We start from the raw sequence: 23,032 nt of genomic DNA, 5'->3' as shown, positions 1-23,032 counted from the left end.
TGATACCATCGAGCCCAGCCCACGGCCCGACCCCACCACGTCAGCCGGACCACGGCACTGAGTGCCACGTCCACTCTTTCTTAAACACCTCCAGGGACGGTGACCCCACCAGCCCCCTGGGCAGCCTATCCCAATGCCTAACTGTGCTTTCTGAAAAGAAATTCTGCTCAGAATTTTGAGGAGAAACACGCCTCTTCTGAGAAGAAATTCCTCCGAAGATCCAAAATTCTTCCTAACGCAGGGGTCCGTGCTTGCCGCCCGCCCCGCGCGGTTCTGAGGGGCGATCCGAGCCGTCCCTCACCGCTGACCTTTAATGACCTTTAATGACATTTCGGCTCCGCCGCCCAGCAGGGGGCGTTGCCCGGGCCGCCGCAGCGCAGACCCGCGCATGCGCAGGGCGCGGGGACGCAGGACAGGCGGCGGTCGCGGCCGAGGCGGCGGCGGCTGAAGGAGAGCCGTGGACGGGCCCCGCGGCAGGCGCTGCCCTCCCTCCCTTCCCGCTCCATGCGCAAGATGCTGCTGGCCGCGCTCTCCCGCTTGCTGCAGGGCCCGGCGGCCGCCGGGAGGACGGTGAGTGCGGCCGCTGAGCGCGGCCGGTGCCGGCCCGTTCGGGAGTGGTGCGGGGTAGGAGGGGCGCGCGGGGGCAGCTCCAGGAACAGCCTGGGAGAGGCGGCGGGGGCCGCCCGGGAACGTGGCCCCGGCGGCAAAGGAGAAACACTGATGAAAAATTAAATAAATAAAAAAAACCTGGGTTTTTCATTCCCTGTCTCTGCCTGACGATCCCAAGTGACAGTAAAATGGTCGTCGCGTGTAGGAGCTCGCTTTTTAAGCCCTTAATGGCGCAGGGCTTTGATCGATCTTGTTCCTACACTCTTGGACAGCACAGGTCAGGTCCCTCTGAGGGGTCTGCTCGGCCCGAGTGTGACTGAACTGCTTGACCTCCCTTTGCTCAGCCAAAGGCCCCTTTCAACTTCTGCATGAATTTTGTTTCAAAGTTTGTTATTTTTTGTTATTAGTGTGAGTCACTTGTATTTTATCTTTGTTGTGTGAAAAATCGTGCTTTTACCACTTCATGCTGCTTATTCCACTGTAATGACTGTAAGCCCTGAGGAAAAATTAACTCTGCTGAAAAAAGCTTGTTGGCAAGGCCAGAGTTAAAAGGTATTTTTAGGTAACTGGAGAGCAGATGTATTGCTGCTTCCCCGTTCTGAGGCAGCTCTCTCACTCAGGCATTCACTGCTTGTGGATCACTGGATCCATCACAAAAACACAGGGCATAAAATTCACTGGAAGCTCTCGTTATCTGTCTTTGGGCTGCATATCTTGGAGTATTTCCTACTTCACAAATAGAATCTCTAGATGAAATTCTGCAAATATGGGTGCCTAAAATTTGTCCCTTACCACAGGTACTTGGCCTGCTCTGGACATGCTGTGTTCTCCTGGAATGCCAAAGTAAACCTGATTTGGATATTTCAATAACTGCTTACCAAATATGTAAATATTTGTCTTTAATTGTTCCTATGCCTCTCTAGTGAAGGCATAAATTACCAAATAAATAGAGGTAGACTTAATCCATAAAGCAGTATCTCATATATGCTTTGAGCATTCTCCAGAGTGTACAGATGGATTTCCATGTATAGAAATTATCACTTGCAGTGTTCTGTTCTGGCTGGATAATAATTTGCTCACTTCTTCTCCCCTCATTATTTGATACAGCTATTTACTCTTCTTCATTTTTTTTTTCCTTCCAAATGCTGCTAACCTAGGGAGCTGTTAGTGAGGTAAGGCCTCAGTCAGTCTGGTCTAGGTGTACCTTTGATAGGTGTACTGCCCACAAATCAGGGCTTTTGTCCAGACTCCTCAGTGTGCTTTTATGTCCTCTTCAGGGCAGGGAGTTTAACCTGTTGGGCTAAAGAGATCCTTCCCAACCCTGCCCATTCTGAGATACTGCGAATCCAAACTGTGGATTTACTCCAGCTCTAGAAGTAAAATAGCTTTTCTTCACCGATAATATTGATGTATTGTGGTAAATAGTGTAGAAACTGGGTTTAAATTAAAACTCCTAAATATTTAATCTGATATCAGGGCAGAGTGAATGGGGGCAGTGTTACTGATAAATCTGATCAATATGCAACAGAGGAGGTAACCACCATGGGTTGAGAATTTTCTCCCAAGCTTCACACGTGTCAGTCAGAACTTTTTTGGAGATGGTGACCTGAACATTCTCAAAATTTTGGTGGAATCTGCCTTCAGCTAAATGTGTGTGGATTCCCTGGCTGAAGGAGCTGCTGAAGTTTTTGTGTAACTTATTTAGCAGCACAGTCTTGCCACTAAAGATGTAGTGTTCCTTATGCTGTGGCCACAGAGCATGCATGGACACAGGCCCATCCTGTCTGATGCTGCAGTGAAACTTGCTAAAGTAATCTAAAATCACCACCACTCACTGGTCAATGCCCAGTGTTCCTTCTTTAAAAGGGAGCAGTAGTGTATTTTTAAACATCTTTCCCATCTCTCCTCTACCATGTCACCCTTTCTGTTCTGTATTTCTTGTATCCTCAGGAACCTTCTGTGTTTCCACATAATTTTTAGAGTAGTGGCCATGCTGGTACTAGAATGATTCTCTCTCTCTCCATTGTTATGGCTTTGAATCCCCCCAGTTTCTCTTCCTATTAAAAAAAAAAAAAAACTGAGAGCAGTTTATATTTCAGATATCTGCTGGATTTCTTTTGTTTGGTTGGTTTTGGATTGTTTGTTTTTTTTTTGTTCTATCTAGTCAAAATTCCAGTCAGCTCAGAGAGTCAGCAATCAAAGTCTGCATTGGCTGTCTCTCCTTATATTGTCAGCCTGGCATCTGAAGGGATAAACAATTATTTTTATGGTTTTGGTGCTCTTCATTGTCAAAAGTTTTGAAACGTACTGGGTTTATTTTAGATAATCGAGAGTATTACCAGTTTAAATTCTCTTTTTCTAATCCTAATTTTAAATAATGGGTTTTAAAGGACTTTGGCGTACAGAATAAAAGTTCCCAGGTCTTATGGTATATACTACTGCTGTGTCTTATTTATAAATTATCTCAGTTTGGGAGTACTCTTAGAAATTACTTGAAAAGAATACTCTTAGAAATTACTTGCAAAGTCACATACTTTTACTTGATAATTACATTTAAACTTTGCTCATGCTTTGGTTTTGTCTTTCTTTTAAGGCCTCTCGAGTGATGGTGGCGTCACGTAACTACGGAGACTTCGCAAGTGAAGCTAAGTTTGACATTAAGGTGAAGAAGAACACTTAGTACTGGCATTCTTTGTAAGCATTTGTTAGAGATCTTAACCTGATGGGCTGGTCCCCATCTCTCTTTCAGTTAGAAAATGTGGTTTGAATTTCCAGAACCAAACCCCTCACTAGCTGATCTGATTACTAAGTGCAGCTGGAAGCATTGTGTTGGCAGTGTGTGGTAGTGTTACTTGTTTCTTAAGAATGTGAAGTTGTGATGTTTTGCAGCTGTTATATTACAATGCAGCTGTGAGAGCAGTGTTAGAAAGAAACTAAAGAACCTTTTCTGTTCTGTTCTGTTGTTTCCTTAATGCTTTTCAAACAATTAGGTGTTTGCAGTCTGTCCCAAAGATGCAGCTGGTTGAAGTCTGTGTGGCTTTTTGAGGAAAAAATATGGCATCCTTTCAATGTTTGACTTGGTGCTGCTCAGAAAATGTGTGTTATATTCTGTCAGCTTTCCACTGTGGCTGGGTCTTAGGAAAAAGTGATGTTTCTTTTGGCAGTAGCTTCTGGGCTGGTGTTTCATTCAGGAGTTGATGAAGGAAAATCTGAAAGAAATAATTTGTGTTGTTTTCCACCCTCTCCCTGTTTGGCTGTGCTGTGAAGTATGAAAATTGTTTCAGGTGGAAGGGAAGGAATATATGTTTATATGAAAATTCTTTTTTGAGTAGATACAAGGTTTAATATTTGATCTTGTGTTGATAACAAGACTCCAGAGTTTCTGTTGTTCTGTGAACTTTGAAGCAGAGTTGTCTTGAGTAGTGTGCCCAGGTGTTATATCCAGTTCATCTAGGTGTCAGTGGATTTGCTCTGGAGTGACTTTTGATTTGATAGAAGCTGCCTTTAACCTATATAAAAGAATTTTGGCCATTTAATCTGCACTGACAGAGTAATTTGTTTAGTCTCTTCCACTGAACTTACTGTTTATTTATCACAGAGGTAGCAGAGGTGAGGGCCAGTCTTAGGGCCAGATCTTACAAACTGTTTAACAGAGGAAACTCTTGATCTTTCTTATCTTTTCACTAAGCCTCTGTAGCTCTTACTTAGTATTTAGTGTGCAACAACCCTGGAAATGTGCTTTTTGCCATATTTCTGGAGGACTTGAGTTCATCTTCTGCTTCTAGGAATAATGAGGCTTTATTTTCTGAGTAGAAATCTGTCTTTATTAAAAATAAGGGTTTTATTTCCCTGATTTTTGAAACGGTGCACAGTTGTCCTGACCTGTTACACTCTGAATTTGAAAATGGCAAATCATTAAAAAATGAAGTAATATTCCTAAGTAGGATGAATGGTTTTGAGGGAATGATGACTTGTTTGACTGCAGCAGTGTGACCTGCACCGGCTGGAGACAGGCCCGGCCACCACGGCGGTGATGACGCGGGACGAGGGGCTGCAGTACTACAAGACCATGCAGACCATCCGCCGCATGGAGCTCAAGTCTGACCAGCTCTACAAGCAGAAGATCATTCGTGGCTTCTGCCACTTATATGATGGTCAGGTAAGAGCTCTGGGCCAGGAGGTTTTTCATTGTCTTAGCTTATTTAATGTAGGGATTTTAATAGAGTGGAGAATGTAGAAGTGGTTTATCTATGTACATTGTGAGAGAAGGAGAGGGACGAGAGGAGGGAGGAGGAGAGACACAAAGACAGGGAAGGGCACAGTGCAGCTGAAGACCAGCTGAATGTGAGGAATGAGCACATTTGAAGGCCTGCATTTTTCCCCTCAAGTTTCATTGATGGCTTTTGTTTCTGTATCTCATGGATCATGTGCCCACTAAAAAGCAACAGCCAGGAGAACCTATCCTCATGCTAACATTCTCCATCTGCAAAGCAGGCACACGGCTGGCCCTACTAGTAGCCTTCACCCGAACCCATGGCTCTGACCACCTTCACAACTTCAACCTCCTACAATGCTAAAAATTATTCCCCCCAACTGCAATACTCCTCCCCTTTACCCTCCTCTCCTCATGCAAACACCTGTGAACTGACATCACATTATACAGCCTACTAATCACCATCATCGGCCTCCAATGACTTACACCAGCATGCTACCCAAACAAAGGCCTAACCCCCTAAACATCCATTGACCAAATCTCCTCCCCTCTGCTAGTCCTTCATGGACTTACTGAAACTTTGCTGTCTGTCCATTATCCCCTGATGTATTTGAATTGTGATTGTTGAGATACTTCATTGGGGGAAGAAATTCTTCAGATATTTGCAGATTCTGGTTCCTCTCCCATGTACCTTTGCTAGTCAGTCAGATGGGAATGTAGAGCCCAAGGCTGTTGTAGCTCCAGGCCTGTTACCAACCCTTGGGATTTAAGTCGGTCTCCTGTATGTGTGCTCTTCCTGTGACCTGCCACTATGTGGTGTGTGTGGGATCAGCAGTATGCCACAGTGCTGACTGTGGCAGCTGTGTTTTTCTTCCTTGCTAACCTTGTCTGCTGTGTGTGACAGGAGGCGTGCTGTGTGGGGATCGAGGCTGCCATAAAGCCCACAGACCACGTGATAACGGCGTACAGAGCCCACGGCTTCACCTACACCCGGGGGGTGCCTGTCCGGGAGATCCTCGCTGAGCTCACAGGTGTGTGCTCTGCACACTGAGGTCACATCTGCTGTGCTTGTGCCACAATGCTTCTCTCAAATTCAAAGTGATGTCAGTGCACAAAGTATACTGGGCCTTCAGAAGCAGTTTAGTGACATAGGAGAATGGATCAATTGTTTCAGTTCTATGAATCACTGATTTTTACTGTGAAAATTAGCTAATCAGGAATATTGAAGTACTGGTACTTCTAAAAAACGAATTCATAAGATTTTTCTGGATACCATATGCTGTATTCATTGTGCTGCAGCAGATTTGAACTTGCTCATGATAGGCATCTGCTCTCAGTGGGACAGGGCATTATCCTTCCTAGGAGAAAGACCTGGATTTTCAGAATTATGCTGATGAAGTCTTAGGAAGACTGGTAAACTTTGCCTGTAATGATAAACTGATTTGGGAAAATTTGACTGTAGCAAGAATATTAAGTGATAATTGAGACAGAGATTTTGCAGAAAGAAGAGATGGCTGTCCACACTAGGGTTGAGGATGGAGCAGGGAAGAGAGGATCAGCCTGATGAACTCATGTGAGGTCTGTGAACAGATCCAAGGAGGTTGAAGGCCTTTATGCATCACTGATATAATAAAGACTTGATCTGAGAATCTTCATGCTTGAAATGTTAGTATAGGAAAGCCTGTTTGGGAGTTAGACAGGTGGTATGATTTTGCAAACTAACAATTGTTTATGCTAAGAATGCACATCTGTAATGTGCACAAAAACCCAGAATCCAGTGGTGACTGATTGGCCAAGTGTCACTGGATACTGGTAAGTCAGAAAATAAATGGGAAGATTGTCATGACTGAAGCCAACTATGGCTGTGGAGATACAAATATGAGTCATAATGTAGTGGGATTTTTTTACATTTCATGACACATAACTTTCTTTAACATTATACTTGACTTTATTGGGGCTCTTTCAATTGGGAAGGAATGCCTGTGGTAAAGAGACAGTTATTCCAGAAAATGACACTTGGGGAAAGTTTTTAGAGCTGCTGCTAGAGCCATTCTTGCAAAGAAGGATCTTGACTACAAATGCCATACTACAAGACAGCATGAGTTACAATGACAGAATTAAAAAATCTTTGAAGGAGAAGGAAGCAGAGTCACCCAAAATAAAACCAGTAGATAAGATCCTAGAGGAAACAAGCTATAGAAAAGGACTTTTCAGGAGAATTGACAATTACATGAGAAATGAGTTTGTGTTCTAAGAAAAGTAGAAAATGTATCAAAAAGTAACATTGGTTAATAAGGAATTATTAAATACATTCTAAAATACAAGAAAGGAGTGTACAAAAAGTGGAGAGAGCTTAATAAAAGTAAATTATACAGCCTACTTTTACTTATTCATAAAACTATTTTTCTTAGACTTTTTTTTCTTTGGTCCTAGCTGGCAAAATCTGTAACAGCTCCCACAAAGCCAATTAACCAATCCATAAACATAGGAAAGGTATGAGAAATATCAGTAATAAAAATGATCCACTACAAAGTAAGAAAGAGAAGTACAAATTTCAGAAAGAGACGCATTTCTAAAATAAACACACAGGCTAATGTAAGAAAACCAATCAGACAAGCTGTGCATATTAGAAATAAAATACAATCTTCTATAAATAGTAACAAGACAGAAAAGAGTAGGATATGGAATGGGCTGATGAGAAATTCTGTGTTCTTAGATGGGCTCATTTAAATAGGGTTTGTTGTAAGGCTTAATGGATCACTTGTTATGTTCAAACTACACCTTGAATAAAGCTGGGCTGGGTGACTAATGTTTATGTTGGGGTGGAATGGGGAGCTGGTAGCAGTTGGGGTTTTTTTTAGTGTCCTGTTGGTAATTTTTACATGAGGTTATTGTCAAAGGGAAGACAAGTCTAAATTATTGCGAGTAATTTGGAACATTATTCTTACTTTTCTGGCAGAAGCTGAAAGTAATTATATACTTCTTGCAGATTAAGATATGGGACCTTGTTGTCTATAAAAAAACACCTCATGTTTATCTGAAAGTGCTTTTGTATAGTAGAACACTGAAACTTTTGTTTGGTTTTGAAATTTCTTAATCTCATCCATATTACCACAGTTAAGCTTTTGTTATTGTTCTCTCTTTTCCCTCCTTATTTGCTTTCGGAGATGCTTAACTGTAAACTTGTATGAGAGAGGCCCTCATGTCCTAACTCCACTCAGATCATGGCCTTAGTGTTACTACCTTTAGGAACTGAATTAGATGTTTCTATTTGTGTATTATTTTTCCTCCAAAACAGAAGTTGCTTGTTATTCACGTTTCAGGTCGAAAAGGAGGATGTGCAAAGGGAAAAGGAGGTTCAATGCATATGTATACCAAAAACTTCTATGGTGGCAACGGTATTGTTGGTGCTCAGGTACATACATTACTTCTGTTTTAAAGCACAAGCTCAATTAACTTGTGTCCTGTTGCCTCTCAGTGTTTCCTCTCAGTTTTTGTGCTGTGTGAGCTTGTATGCAGATACCATTGCTCTGAGGTTGGTATGTCTTATTCTGGTGTTCTCACCATTTTGTAAACTGTAGAAAAATAATTCAAATTGAGAATAACTTTCATGTTTATATTTTGGCTGCAATAACATTTGTAACAAAGGGAAGCTGATTGGTAACAGCTTGTTTGTTGAGCAGGTTTCTAACAGCCTAAATGTCTCCTTCAAGATCTCAGGCTGCCTATATTCAACTCCTTTAAATGTTGTTCTAAAATGTTTTGTCCTGTACTCTGTGGCAGGTTCCTCTTGGAGCTGGGATTGCTCTGGCCTGTAAATACTTTGCTAAAAATGAAATCTGCGTGGCCTTGTATGGGGATGGTGCAGCCAATCAGGTAAAGCAGTGTGGCTGGGGTAATCCATTTTCCTTCTGTGCTCTGTGAGCTCTGCCTTTACTCCAAGGGTGGAAGAGCACATTTTGCCCTCCCTGTGTACCTGCAACCCAGGCAGTGTTGATGAACTCCCTGGAGGTGGCCAGGCATGTTGCAGATTTTGGACATGGCCACCTCTTATTTGAGTTGTCTTAGGTGTTTGAGCAGGGATGTGTTCCAACAACTGTGTAGTCCTCAGAGGGGTGATTCAGGTGAGCAGTTTAGAAGTTAATTGCTAGGTGCTCTTTATACATCAGGAATGTTCCATGTGCCTGCAGTCTTTTATCATATTTTGGACCTGTGTAAACATCTGTCCTTCCCCACCCCTGTTTTGAGTTTGGCCCTTGTAGCTGTAGTGGAGGGAAAGGTTTTTGGCTCCTTCTGTTCTGGAGCACAGAGAGTGAATGAGGCTAATGGTTAATTATGTGAATGGCACACAAATCTTGAGAGGAGGGGTTTCCAGTTACTCTTTACCCTCTTTCCAGTTGTGCACAGCTCACCTAAGTGTGGCACCCTGAACTGTCTGTGCTGTAAGGAGAGCTCTGAAGGATGGCAGTGAAGATGACAGTGCTGCTGGATAGGGAGAGAGAGATGTGTAAATCATGTTTCTGAAGACTGAGAAGAGGACAGAGCATTCTGGCAGAGCCAGTTACTATTGATATTCCAGCCAGGATATTCCAGCCAGACTCTTCATGTTATCAGCTGAGACAATAAGCCAGATAAGCAGTTGGTGATTTGTGTGTACCACTGATGGTTTCACACTTTCAAAGCACAGGTGGAGATCTCAGTTCATGGTTTTCCCTGAATCTGACTCAGAGCAATCAAGGCTGACTGCAGTCAAACTTAACTTTGCTGTAGCAGCATCCTGCCAGGTAAATAAATTGTCAAGTATTTTTTATGACTGTTGCTGAAATACCTGAGTTAAGTTAAAGTGGAAGGTTTTGTGGTACCCTAACAGATACTGATTCAGGCTTAAAAATTAACTTCTGTCAACTACTGGTTGAGATGAAAATTACCTTATATAGTGTAGCTTCTCTTTTATTCCTTCTGACCTGTAGCAAATGGCTGGTTTCAGATCACTTTTAGTATTACAATTTCTAGACCTCTGCAACTGAAGGATTTTCAGTAGAGCCTAGTGCTTGAAGGCTGAGCTCCCTGATGAGATGTAACTTAATTTTCTTTCAGGGCCAGATATTTGAAACCTACAACATGGCTGCCTTATGGAAGTTGCCTTGTATTTTTGTCTGTGAGAACAATCGGTATGGAATGGGAACATCAGTTGAAAGAGCTGCAGCCAGCACTGACTACTACAAAAGAGGATACTTCATTCCAGGTCTCAGGGTGAGTACAGCTTTTTTTTTGAGGGGGAATGTGTGTGCACATACCTACACAACACATACATAGGTATTTAGTTTATTTCTGCATATATTTACTTAAAGCTGAATGAATTACTTCTATCCCACTTGTGGAAATACTGAGATTGGAGGTTTGGAGACTGGGACTTTTTGCCCTACTGTGTGTTTTCTCATTACCAGGTGGATGGCATGGATGTGCTCTGTGTCCGAGAAGCAGTAAAGTTTGCAGCTGAGTACTGCAGATCTGGAAAAGTAAGTCTGTAATTGGCATTCCTTCTCCATGGGTGGAATTCTTGCAAGCTATTGCTGCATAAGTAGTTCCCCAATTTGTATTAACCAAACACTTACTATTTATACTGTCAGTTTTTCCCATTTCTACCACAGTTACTTTCTGTTGTGAAAGGTGTTATGACTGTCAGGCAGTTGTGATCTCTGTGTTTAGTTAGGGGAAGCATCAAGGAAGGTGACAGTCATTCTATATTTACAAGAAATGGAAGGTGAAATAAAGGTTTTGTGAGTCAATGTTAGTGTCTGTCACCCAAGTACAGTAACACTGGTTTTGAAGATTTTCAATTCTTGAAGTAATGAAGGTTCTGTGAGGTAATTGGAAATATTCTGAGTAATGGTGGAAGGAAAGAAATTGTAAAGCTGCTCATGAGAACATGAAAATAAATGCTTACAATATCAGCACATGCTTTCATTTAAAAAGAATTAGGTTTCATTTTACTGTGTGAAACTATAAGTGCTAATATTATGTAAATTAAACTGAGAAAAACCTATTGAATAAAACTAATTGATCACTGGTGCAATTCAGCTCAAGCAAACAGTTGCTGCTGTAACAAGTTGGTCACTCATGGTGGCAACACTCAGTATTTCTGTTCATTTCAAGGGTCCTCTTGTGATGGAGTTACAGACGTATCGTTACCATGGCCACAGTATGAGTGACCCTGGAATAAGGTACTGTCACATTCTTCCTCCTTTCTTTTCACTGAAAATAAGTACTGATGGTCAGATTCTAAGAGATTAAACTGTGAAATTCAGTGTTTAAATCAGATGTCAGATGCATTTAAAGGTTACAGTGAAACTGCTATGAGCAGCCTGCTCACTCATCTCCCTGCTCAGCTGCTAATCTGTAGCCATGTCACACACTTGTTTTAATGCAGAATTAAAAGATGTGGGTTTAGAACAATCACAAAGTCAGTTAAACTTCTGTGCTCTCTATTAATAATTCTGCTTACAGTGTGTCCTAATGAAGGTTTGATTAATTAACATCATGCTTTTCTGGGGTTTTAAAAAGATTAAAGTCCTGTAAGGTAAAATTACAAGAACAGTTTGGACTCCCCAGACAAGTAGAACACATCTTAAAAGTACAAACATCCAGGTGCTAGAGAGATTTAGGCAACTGATCAAGCTGCATGTGTCTGCATGAATTTGAGGTGTATCCCAGCTCTTCACTGGAAACTTGCAGTGACTTGGAAGCATGTGGATGTCATGCAGCCCCCTCCATAGGGGGGAAGGGTTAGGAGGAAATATGGCCCTTCAGGATAACGGTCTCAGGCTGGGTTTGCTCCCCTTTCCCTTGAGTCTGGAGCTACTTCTGCTCAGTTGGTATTTACAAATCTCTCTCCAGAGGCCTCTGGCTCTGTGCCATCCTTTGGGTGATCAATGCTCTGTGTTGTCACTGCATCCCTGCCAACTCTTTGGACTCTTCTTCTAGAAGTGAGCTGTGTCCAGACCTCACTGTGCCCCAGGGTTCATGTCTTTGCCTGTCTTGTTCCTAGCTATCGTACTAGAGAAGAAATTCAAGAAGTGAGGAGCAAAAGTGATCCCATTACTTTGCTGAAGGACAGAATGGTCAACAACAACCTTGCTAGTGTTGAAGAACTAAAGGTATGGTTTTAGTTGCTATGTAAGGAAGCTCTTGAGCAGTCACACACTGATGATCTCCAGAAAGCACATCACTGGGCAGCATGCCATGCTTTTCTTTAAAGTTACTTAAGGTTTGCTTTAACATCACTTTTGTAAGTGAAGGTGAAGTTTTGTTGCAGACCAGCTCCTGAAGTTGTCTTGTGCTGGAAAGGCCTTTTGCTTTTGGGTGCTAAGTAAGGCTGGGGGGTGTAATTTGCTAACAGATAGAAATCAGAATTACCTGGGCTTTCTTGACTCTCCAGAAGGGGATGAGTCTTGGAAAGGGAAATGACCAAATGTGAAGAATCCTAGTGAAGGAGTGAGGAGCTCTCTAACCCTGAGGAGCCCTCTAGGCTCAGTGGGGTCATGTTCCTTGGTCAGTAAGGTACCAGTACTACCCAAAATGATGCAGTTTAATAGGGAAGGAGTTTTAAAAGGTTTTTGATTTTATATTTCTAGTCATTGTTAACTAATTCTGACTGATATTTTAGCATAGCATTTACATTCAAAATCATGATGCTTTTTCTGAGCTGTCTTCTAATAAGCATGCATTTCTGGTTTAGGAAATCGATGTGGCCGTAAGGAAGGAGATTGAGGAAGCTGCTCAGTTTGCTACCACTGACCCAGAGCCTCCCCTGGAAGAACTGGGTCACCACATCTACTTCAATGAGCCACCCTTTGAAGTGCGTGGCCCAAACCAGTGGATAAAGTACAAGTCTGTCAGCTAAAGGCCTTTTTATTGGTGTAACTTATTCTTGTGAATAAGTGAATGCATTTACAGGAACTATATAAACAACTCTTAAGCTTATTTAAGAGCTCTTTCAAAAGAGGAAATGTGTAAGGAAATCCATTTGACTATGGAATTTCTTAACCGTGCTGAATGTTTCAGAAGAAGCTGAGTCGAAAGTGGTTTATTTAAAGTGCTATATATTTGCTTTACTGACTTTCTTTGGATCGCTGTATGTGTTAAGTACAGTGTAAAAAGAAAAATAAAAATTAAACTTTACCAACCTTTATCTAATGGTCTGTGTTGTTTCATGAACTCTTTCCCAGAAAACTCACCAAAAATACAATTTATGTGCTCTGGTTTTGCTGCAGAAAAGTCACTAATTGAAAACACAGGCTTTTCTCAGTAGTTCAGTGAGAGTAGCTTTAATACAAAAAGCTGTATAAATCCATCTACAATGAGATGACATGCTCTAGCATATCCCCTCCCTGCTCAAACCATCAGCCAGCAGAAGTAACACATTTTAAGTTCACAGTTTTCACAGTGCTGAAGCCAATTCAGGTGGGTTTTTTCTCTGCTAATGTTTTGTATTACATCGACAGGCATCGTGTGCTTTAGTCTTGTCATAAATAACTCACATGCATTGACACTGACTTAAAAGCTGTTACTGTTCACTGTGCATTACACTGATGGTCAAACAAGCTACATAACTGTGCAAAACCTGCAAGCCACTGTACATATAAATATATACATCTAACAGGTTAAGTGCTGGGAATGTATTTCATTTGCTTATTCCCTTTCTGTGTTCTTCCAAAGCATTGACCTGCACTGAGGTCCTGCTGGATGCTTGTCGGTGGGTCAGGATTGCACTCCAGATTCTGCAGCGAACACCCCCCCTGCATGAAGGGAAATGGAGATCAGTTAGGGAGAGCTCCCTCATCTCCATTGCCTTAAAATGAGCAAGAAGTAAAACAGAAATCCCAAGGATAGACTGGTTATGACAGTACATAACAAACTACACTGTTATGGTTATAGCTAAAACTTCCAGGTCAGCCAGGGGTTAACAGAATGATGAGAAAAGGACCTGAATCAATGGGTAGAAAACATAAATTCTTTATGCCTGTTTTTCATATGATTACATATGAGTATTTTCATACTATTTCATTGTGAAGAGTGCAAAAAAAGGTCCCAACCTGGATAAATGCCAAAGCAGATGGCTCAAAGCATCCTTGGTGTAGTTGTGTCACTTCTGAAAACTTTTATCAGGAAATCTGAGAGGAAACTGATGGCAGTTGCCCCTGAACTGTCACTGACCTATTTAAGTAACCAACCTTTAAAATGTTTTTAACAAAATACGTTAATTAAGCTCTTAACAACGAACTAAAAAGTATTTTCTTACCGCAGCTGAAGATACCACAAGTCATCTTTGGTGATATCATTAAGGACAGCACTTAGTGTGTAATCTTCTTCAGCAAACTAAAAGGCAAATTTATTCATAAATAAATAAATATTCCTTCTTTGAAACCAAACTGCTAATTATGACTAAAATTATGTTTGTTTTTTTTTTTTAATGCGATTTATTTTTACCCTCTTAATGGTATCCAAGTCTGCTCCTTGTTGTTTCAGCCAGTTCATGAGCTCAGGGTCTGCATTCTCTCCAAAAGTTGCTGCAGACCGCTGGGAATCTTTTAACAGAAAACAAAGGTTAATACACCTCAAAACTAGGGCAAAAGGGGTTGTTTTCAGGTAAGCTGAAGCTGTATGATTTTGCATCCTTTCAACAAACACATGATCTCGAATATTTTGTGTAACTGCAGTGTCTCCTCATACCTTTGGGTTTAAGTTTTAATTGAAGCAATTGTAATTCCTGAGTCTTCTGCTCCAAAGATTGTCGTAAGAGGGTCTGATACTCTTTCTCCTTCTGAATGAGATTTTCCATAAGCCTTGTAAAATATAAGAAAGATCAAACACAACCACACTGAGTATAAATCTAACTGAAAAAAATATAATTTTTAATGAGTACCACAGGACAGAGACATTTGTGAAGGGTAATGTCGTAAGTAACATCTCTTAATGGCTTAGAGATTTCATTTTGGATGTCTGAGACTCAGGGGTGCCACTTGAAGGCTTTCACCTGCAGAATTTAGTAAATAGCTCATAAATTCTGTTCCTACTGTTTTGCAGCCTCCCTGGGCAGAGTTGCTGCCTTTATACTTTAATTTACAACTGAACAATGTAACACTGATGTTTTACCAGGGACTTTCTGATCACATGCATAAAGAAGAATGGGAACTTCAGCTGTTAACAGGCTGGCAGCACCCTACACATGTAACCCACGAGAAACAGAGCAGGGCTCTGCTGAGCTCTGCTGGTGCTGATTAGTGGCCAGCCTGTCCCATGAGCCAGGACAGAGCTGCTGTGGCCTTTCCTTGCAGGAACAGCTTTGAGGCACTGACACCAGTCAGGGGGCATCCAAGGAGTAGGAAGGAAACTGGCACAGTTACACAAACCTAATTACTTCCCTGTAGAAATCCAATGTGACATTCTGTAATTAATAGATTAACTACACAGAAACAAAAGTTGTACTGAATTATGTTCAGCTGCCATACTGTACTGCCGGGTATTCCAAATCCACCTGTGTTCCTGGAAGGCTTTATTGCAAGGCAATGGGTGAGCAGTACTATGGGTAAGTATGTACCCTTTAGTGCAGCTTTTTAAAGACTGCCTGAACATACACCCAGAGTCTTTACAGGAGATTTACCTTAAGGTGTCGTGTTTAAGTCTGCCCAGCTCCTGCCTGAGCTGCTGCTGAGCCTTGTGTGACACCTCAGAACTGAGGCTGCTGACACCCGATGTGATGGCAGCGTCCTCAGCCCCGTTCTGTTCAGAGGGTTGGAAATTCTGCTCTGCTTCATCAGTGTCCTTGTCCCCACCTTCGGTTTCTGATGCTGGCTCAAAGTGAGTGCGAAGCTCTGGTAAAAGGAATGAGGGAAGAACAAGATTCTTTTGGTAATTGTGTCTTCAGAGGTTGTGCAGTTTGTTCTTCACTTCTGTGGGTGGGTAAGACTTTGCATAATGTGCTTTATTGCAACACTGAGCAGGGGGATGGTGAAGCCTTGTGTGAGCTGGAGCACAGGTTCTCTGGCATTGGTTCTAGAATGAGCAATGCACCAGTAAAGGTAGGACTGTAGGTCATAGTTGTAGTGGGGACAAATATCATGAGATGAGTAATAAGACAGTCAGTAAAATATGTTAAGGAGAAACCTGAAAGCTTGCATTTTTCCTAAATAGTAAGAGAAAAAAAAAATAGTGATTTTTCCCTAACGCCCTGGGCCAAAGAGGAAACATTTCTCTTCTCCAGGGAGAATTTCTAGCCCCACTTCTCAGAACTTGATGCAGGTGGAATTACCAAATTACCAAAATGAAATTACCTTATTACCAAAGAACAGCTGTGATTTTTCTTGTACAAAGTCCTAAAAAATGTGGCCAATTTGGCTTTAAAAGCCATGGCAACTTTGGACTGAAAGGGCTCACTGTTACTAAGTGTCTCAGAACATTCCTATACTGGAAGGGGTGCTCAGCATTTTAAACAGTTACAAAACTACCTAAATATTTCCAACTTGACTCATTCCTAGACAGTACTTAGACATTTATCTTCCTGGTGGTTTTTCCTATCATCCATCTATGGGCCAGAATCATCCTCTTCCTCATACTGATGCACTCCCTTCTACACATCTGCTCCATAGCTCATTAATAATTTTTCAGAACACATAAGCAGACCTGTGCAGTGTTAACCATGCTGGATGCCATTAATGTATACAGAATAATTTCTTTCTTACTAGCAAATCTCCAGCTTGGACTGAATTTAATTTGCCTTTTTTTGGTCATGTTTGGACCACACTGGGGGTGCAGAACCACTGGTTATTTCCCCATTATGTGCTTTTGTACTGCAAGTACAGCATTAATCCTCCAGATCAACACTTCTTTCTCTGCATCACTCTGACCCCATGTCTTTTGATGAGTGGAACATGGGGTGCAGTTAATGGCATGCTGAAAGAGTAAACATCTGAATTGTTCCATTTGCTACAGCTCTTTGATATGCAGAGCACCTTTTTAAAAAAAAAAAAAAAAAAAAAAAAGGATTATTTTCAGCTGCTTTGATTTACCTGGAATAAGAATAGTGACTGCTGCTTGGACTGCACGGCGGATGATGTTATCCATTGCAAACATCCAATGGGGTCTTATCAAGTGATTTCTTAATACTTTGTTCACCTGTAAAAGCAGCAGCAAACACCATTTGCTCACACTTTAGGAAAGAGAATCTTATTTTCCAATAGACATAATAAGCTTTATAAGGTAAAAACTGCATGCAGCACTAAAAACCTCCCACCTTTCAAAATCTAAACAACAGATTTGACAGTTTTAGGCTACAGCTTTCAAACCATTTCAAACCAGACTGTGATATTCAAATTCTTCTACAGTGCAAGGAGGGAGAGGAATGGTGGGGAAGCTGCAAACCCCTGGCATGAGCTTTGTTCAGGAGTAACCTGATGTAGTGGAAGGTGCCTCTGCCCATGGAAGGGAGGGTGGAAATAGATGATCTTTAAGATCTCTTCCAACCTAAAGCATTTCTCTGCCCTTACACCAGGAAAGGAACTCACTGCATCCTGGAATCCAAACAGCACCAGATGAATCTGATTGATGGAAGTGCTGTCAAAGTCCAAATCCATTTTCAACTTGGATATTGTAGAAGCCATCACTCTCTGCTCAGGAGAGTGTATGAAGTCCCTTAAAATCCCAATAATCTGCTTGATGTGGTCCACTGAAAGTTGCAGTTCTTCAGAGCTCTGGAGAAAAGATAATGAATGTATATCAAATGAATCCCAGAGTCATTAAACATCTCTTTAGTAGCATTAATATTCTAAGGGTTACATAGTTCTTCTGTATATTTCACATTGATGAACTGAATCACAGAAGTTTTGTTTCTGCAAAGTCTCTAGTTTTTATCTTTCCTTAAAAAAAAAAAAAATATTTTCTGTTTTTAAAAAAAACCCTGTAAATCTACTGCTACTGTGGCTGTCACAAAGCGAAGAGGCTCCAAATGATATCCACACATTCCTGCAATGTACTGCAGAGGGCAGCTCTCCTCCATAAAAACAGCAAAATGAGTCACAAAGGCACCCAATTTTTTTAGATACTATCCTTTCTCAATCTCCAGATTTCTCTCTAATCATGCAGATATTTGATTTCCTTAGGAAAAAAGGTATGCTTATATATGCATTTATCCCAAGTCAAAAAAAGGTCTAAAATGACACAGTGATTCACCAGTGTTTATTTTATGATTTTCAGTCCATAACCCCCACAGTTAAAGCCATCCAAATGTCTGTAAGAACAACCTCTGTAATTAAAAGGTAGAGGGGCTAGTACATAAATTATGGAAAATAGATGATTACAGCAGTGCTACAAAACAGCTGGAGAGTGAACCAGGACTTGCTGCTACTAAATAATCCTTCATTGCTGAAAATGCTGGGAGCCCTGATTATTTCTGACTCTGAATTTTAATTGTTTGTAAGGCTATCAGCTGTTTTGCAGTTTAAGCTCAGAGCAGAAATGTATTCCAGTTGCTTCCCCAGCCTGAGTTTGTGGTCTGTAGAGCCCTACAGGAGCCCCTGTGGTGCATTTGCTGTGGAAGGGAGCACAGGGAGCAGCAAACCCTGGGCTGTGCAGAGCTGACCATGGAGCAGAAGGGCTTGACAGCTGAACCACAAATGTCAACAGCTGGCTGGGGACACCACACTGAGAGTCAGCATGGTCCCCTTTATGGGAGTGCAGTCCAGGTGAAAAAACAGAGCTTTAGTAAGAATAAATGATGGGACAGTGTCACGAACAAGTGTGCTGGAGATTGCCCAAAAATCACTGACAGGGGTATGAGCAAAAAGTCACATTCACCAGAGAGGCTCATCACAAGCAGACAGAATCACAGAATTTTAGGTTGGAAGAGACCTTTAAGATCATCGAGTCCAACCCATGTTCTAACACTTCAACTAGATCATGGCACCAAGTGCCACATCCAGTCTTCCCTTAAACACATGTGATGGTGACTCCACCACCTCTCTGGGTAGATGATTCCAGTATTTGACCACTCTTTCTGCGAAAAACTTCCTCCTTAGTTCTAGCCTGTATCTCCCTTGGTGCAGCTTGAGACTGTGTCCTCTTGTTCTGTCTGTTGTTGCCTGGAGAAAGAGACCGACCCCCCGCTCACCACAGCCACCCTTCAGGAAGTTGAAGAGAGTGATAAGGTCACCTCTGAGTCTCCTTTTCTCATTAATTAAGCCATTAAGAAGGAAAGGCTGTTACAGGTGTGTGGTAATGTCTGGGTGTGCATTAACCATTCCATGATTTTTTTTTCTTGCTCCTCTTCACAGTAACTAAACCTTCCCACCCCACCTTCCCCCCTTCAGAAAATTTACCTTAGCTTTCTTAAGATTCACATACTGTGATCCTGGCACCTAGTTAACAAACGTTTTCTTAAAAATTGTTAATCAGGTCTCTACCTTTAAAGCAGAATATACCTATTACTATGTGATAGTTTAGCTCCATGTCCTTAAAAGCCAAAAGAAAAGACAACATCAAAACCACCCAACCCACCAACCTCAGCCCTCCACAATCCCACATCAAATGCCCAAACCTCTCCCTCACATAAACCCAAGCAGGTAAAAGATGGGTTTTGCTACACATTCACACAATAGCAAACAGCTCACACAGTTACGTGTCTCAGAGATTAAAGATACTCAGAAGGAACAATCCAAATACCTTCATTTATTTATTTTAAGAAAAGGAATACGTCTTGGCTCATTATTTTCTCTTTGAGATGGGGAAAAGGTGAGCTGAAGTGAAATTACCTGTGCAATACACTCCTGCAAATTGGAAGCAACTTTGTCCTGCTCCTCCTTAAGGATTTTGTAGAGGATGGCTCGGCGCTCGCTGTCCTTGCGCAGCAGGAACAGCCCGGAATCCTTGTCCTCCACCGAGGGCGAGGCGCTCCTGTCCTCCGAGGCCGAGCCCTCGTCAGGGACGCTGTGGCAGCCACCCAGCACAGGCACAAGAGAGACTCAGCATTAGCAAGGCACCAGGGCTGCCACAAGGGAGCAAGGACACTTCTGGGGTTAAAAACTCAGTTCAAACTACAGCAGCAGATTGATCAGACTGGTAAACGCTATTTTTGAGACAGATGATGGCTCAGATCCTCTTCTGACTCAAAACCCACATGGCTGATTTCCCCCTGCTAAGAAGCTGGCATTAATGTCAGCTTTGGGGAGGAAAGCTGAAACCACTCATTTTTTTCTGGACCCATACTGTAACATACTCATTTGAAAGTATTGCTTTGCACTTTACGAGAAGCAGAGCTGCATTTCTGCTTCCCATTTTGTCATGAGTACACGGAAGGGTCAAATCCTCACTTAACTCCTAAATCCATATCAACTCAATCAATAAGACCACTGACATTTACTCACTGGAGGAAGAAAAGTGTAAAAGTACATGGAAACCTTAAAGGAGAGGAATTATTAGAGGAATCTATTATTAAATATAGACAATGTTTACATTAACTGGTAATCTGTCTATGCAACTTCCTGATTAACACACGTGTTTACCTAATGATTATGTGAAAAAATTGCCATCAGGTAAAATAAAATATGAATTACACCCACAGAATCCCTCAGGGATGTCAAGTGAGAAGCAAATATTTTACCTTAGTAAATGAGAAATGGGATGCTTTGTCTGAATCTCTGAAATGGATCTCTTTGGCCTTTCGAAAAACACCTCATGCTGTACATCAGAGTCTGGTGAAACAGAGCCGTGCTCACTGCTGCTACTGCCAGCCTGCTCCCCATGGATGGGCAGGGGCAGGGATGTATTCCGAGTATAATCTAGGAACAGACATGGTAAAATGGGTGACAGAACTAGGCCAAAAAGGGTAACATGCTTTCAACAGCTGGGATCATCTTCACTGACTTCAAGACCTCATTTTGCAAAATGGCTGAGGGAGAAGTAACATTGTTGATAAAAAGCAGTAACACAATTCAAAATCATTGCATGAACAAGCAATAAAAGGTTTTAACAAGTTAATTGCTAAACCCAAAGACAGCACAGATGCTCACAGGAAATGCTATTTTGTTATCCTCTCTCACACATACACACAATCCCCCTTGGTGCTGGCTGCACAAAGTGGCTCAAATGGACATCAGCAGTTTGAAGAGCCTGAATTGAACCAAGAAGTTCATCTGCTGCTCCACCACAGGCATATCTATCTAAGCAGAGACCACTCTACTACGTGTCCTCCTCACCTTTAATGGGCACCAAATTGCCCTCTCCATACCTGAGATATCTGCCTCACTCACACGTGCCCCTGCCCTTAGCAAGGACCCTCCCTCTCAGCTCTGGCTTGAAGGAAGTCTCCCTTTCCAATTCATCTTAAAAATAAGAAAAAATTTAAAATAAAACAAAACAAAAAACCAAACCAATGATGAGACCAAACCAACCAGATGTTGAGAGTTTACTGTAATCCTGATTGCCAGTTTGCAGCTGTATGGCAAGGAAGGTAAAGAAGTTCTCTCAAGAGAAGGTGAACATAGCAATGGAGCTGAAAAATGACAAAAGTTTTTGATGCTTGTCACTACAAATTCTTGGAGATGAGGGAAGGATGAGAGCTAGAAGTTGAAAGTTGTTCAGAAAGCTCTGACATACTCCATGGCACATGAGTGATGTTCAGATGGCTGAGGTTAAACAGTCACAGAAATGAAACGCTGAATGTCACCTCATGAAACCTGGTGCAAGGCATCTCAGTAGAACAGAAAATTGAGAGCTGCTGTCCCAAGAGAAAGGGCTGAAAAATAGGAAGAACTTAAATTTGTATTGGGAGTGTGTGGGTGTGCAGACAGGTGAAAGAAGCAGCCAGACCAATGGCTTTCCCTGTTTTGAAACTGGCAGTTTCTTAATATATTTGGCAAGTCTATATTAAAGTCCCTTATCTTATCACTGAGCAAGTGGCTAACATATTGGGGGGGAGAGAAGAAGAATCATGCTATGCAGATAAAACAAAACAACCCATTAGACAGCTACTTTAGCGCCTTTATGCCAAATTTCAATGTTATGTATCAAGTTTGAAATGCTGACCCAAACACCTAATAGACCCACATTTTCAGGTGTCAAACTCTATGAAACTCAGACCTCTGAAGTGTATATAATTGCAAATCTAAAATGCAGAACTGCTTTGGAAAGTCTTTGTCAAATGTCACTCTTCTAATTTTAATTTACTACAAATGAGGCATTTATTTCTGAGGAGAGGAAAAATGACCTTGGGAGGTTTCAGCAAGCAAAATACAAAATAAGCAAGGCACTTCATTTTCTGGGAATTATTAAATTTAAATATGTATAATAAAAAATCACGGACATTTTTAATAGCTGAGTTCCTGCTGTTTCCTGGCACAATAAATGTCCTTTGCAAAACAAAGTTCTTAATGATTCCAATCTTTTAAATAACACTTAATGATGATGTTGACTTGGATTTGGCTGATAATTCTTTACCTGAAGGCTTGAATGCAATTTTGCTTTTCTTGCCCTTGTTCACTTGCTTCAGGAAAGAATCTCTGAGCAAATCAGATGCTGTAACACGTTTACTAGGATCAGGTTCAAAACAGAGCAAAATAAAGGCCTTTGTTTCAGCAGACACTGATTCTGGAATTTCAGGATGAATCTTAAACATCCCAACCTGCAAGTAAAACACAAATACTAATTATTTTTATGAAACAACTTCAAGGAGACCATGGGCCAAAGCTCTTATAATACAGTCACTCACATTTCTCCTGACTCTTGTAGAAAAGGAGTGATACAGGTCCCATATAAAGCACTGAAGTGACAACAAGGTTCAAATCCTGTTTTATTTCATGGCAAACATGGTGTAAATATCCATGTGATATTACATAAATGTCAAGGTATGGATGTATCTAATCATCTGCTTTCAGGCAATCTTGGTATCTGGGCATTATTGACACCAAGTGCTTCAAATACTCCTCCTCTGACCAGCCACAAACCCCTCCAGCTATTGCACAGGTTTCCCATCACCCCTGCTCACAGCTGAGTCTCTCCTGTGTCTCTCCTGCTGCCTCCTCCAGCATATTCATGCCCATAATTTCCTCCTCTATCACCAACAGCCTGGGGTGACACCCCTTCTGCTCCTGCCACTGACAAATTTCCTTGCACATATACACACACTGACCTTGCCAGACCTTGTCACCATCCCCCCTCACA

General features: G+C 41.6%; 2 protein-coding genes across 4 annotated transcripts in view; one reads left to right on the top strand and one right to left on the bottom strand.

Moving 5' to 3' along the window:
* The first annotated feature begins 421 nt into the window (after window positions 1-421).
* On the top strand, window positions 422-13,013 carry PDHA1 (pyruvate dehydrogenase E1 subunit alpha 1). The gene is made up of 11 exons (XM_063182776.1): window positions 422-570; window positions 3,203-3,271; window positions 4,595-4,768; window positions 5,727-5,853; window positions 8,146-8,237; window positions 8,606-8,698; window positions 9,920-10,075; window positions 10,270-10,341; window positions 10,979-11,046; window positions 11,871-11,979; window positions 12,561-13,013. Exons 1-11 carry the CDS (start codon window positions 505-507, stop codon window positions 12,723-12,725), a joined length of 1,191 nt encoding a protein of 396 aa, XP_063038846.1. The 5' UTR covers window positions 422-504; the 3' UTR covers window positions 12,726-13,013.
* Window positions 13,014-13,133: 120 nt separating this feature from the next.
* Window positions 13,134-23,032, bottom strand: part of MAP3K15 (mitogen-activated protein kinase kinase kinase 15) — an 81,000-nt gene continuing 71,101 nt past the window's right edge. For all 3 annotated transcript variants that reach the window (XM_063182753.1, XM_063182759.1, XM_063182766.1), the window contains 10 exons: window positions 22,310-22,493; window positions 20,475-20,652; window positions 19,627-19,801; window positions 17,386-17,571; window positions 16,891-16,996; window positions 15,486-15,696; window positions 14,555-14,667; window positions 14,312-14,409; window positions 14,124-14,200; window positions 13,134-13,620 (listed from right to left, as the gene is read on the bottom strand). In XM_063182753.1, the coding sequence (XP_063038823.1) occupies window positions 13,506-13,620; window positions 14,124-14,200; window positions 14,312-14,409; window positions 14,555-14,667; window positions 15,486-15,696; window positions 16,891-16,996; window positions 17,386-17,571; window positions 19,627-19,801; window positions 20,475-20,652; window positions 22,310-22,493 (1,443 nt within the window). In that variant the 3' untranslated portion in view covers window positions 13,134-13,505. The remainder of the gene's footprint in view (window positions 13,621-14,123; window positions 14,201-14,311; window positions 14,410-14,554; window positions 14,668-15,485; window positions 15,697-16,890; window positions 16,997-17,385; window positions 17,572-19,626; window positions 19,802-20,474; window positions 20,653-22,309; window positions 22,494-23,032) is intronic.

Source organism: Melospiza melodia, chromosome 2 (genome assembly GCF_035770615.1).
Source record: "Melospiza melodia melodia isolate bMelMel2 chromosome 2, bMelMel2.pri, whole genome shotgun sequence".
Lineage (NCBI taxonomy): Eukaryota > Metazoa > Chordata > Aves > Passeriformes > Passerellidae > Melospiza > Melospiza melodia.
This window is presented reverse-complemented; position numbering and strand designations above follow the sequence as displayed.

Coding starts and splice junctions, on each gene's coding strand:
- PDHA1 (XM_063182776.1), top strand. CDS start 505: ATGCGCAAGATGCTGCTGGCCGCGCTCTCCCGCTTGCTGCAGGGCCCG. Junction 4,769..5,726: donor GCCACTTATATGATGGTCAG/GTAAGAGCTCTG, acceptor TGTGTGTGACAG/GAGGCGTGCTGTGTGGGGAT. Junction 8,238..8,605: donor ACGGTATTGTTGGTGCTCAG/GTACATACATTA, acceptor ACTCTGTGGCAG/GTTCCTCTTGGAGCTGGGAT.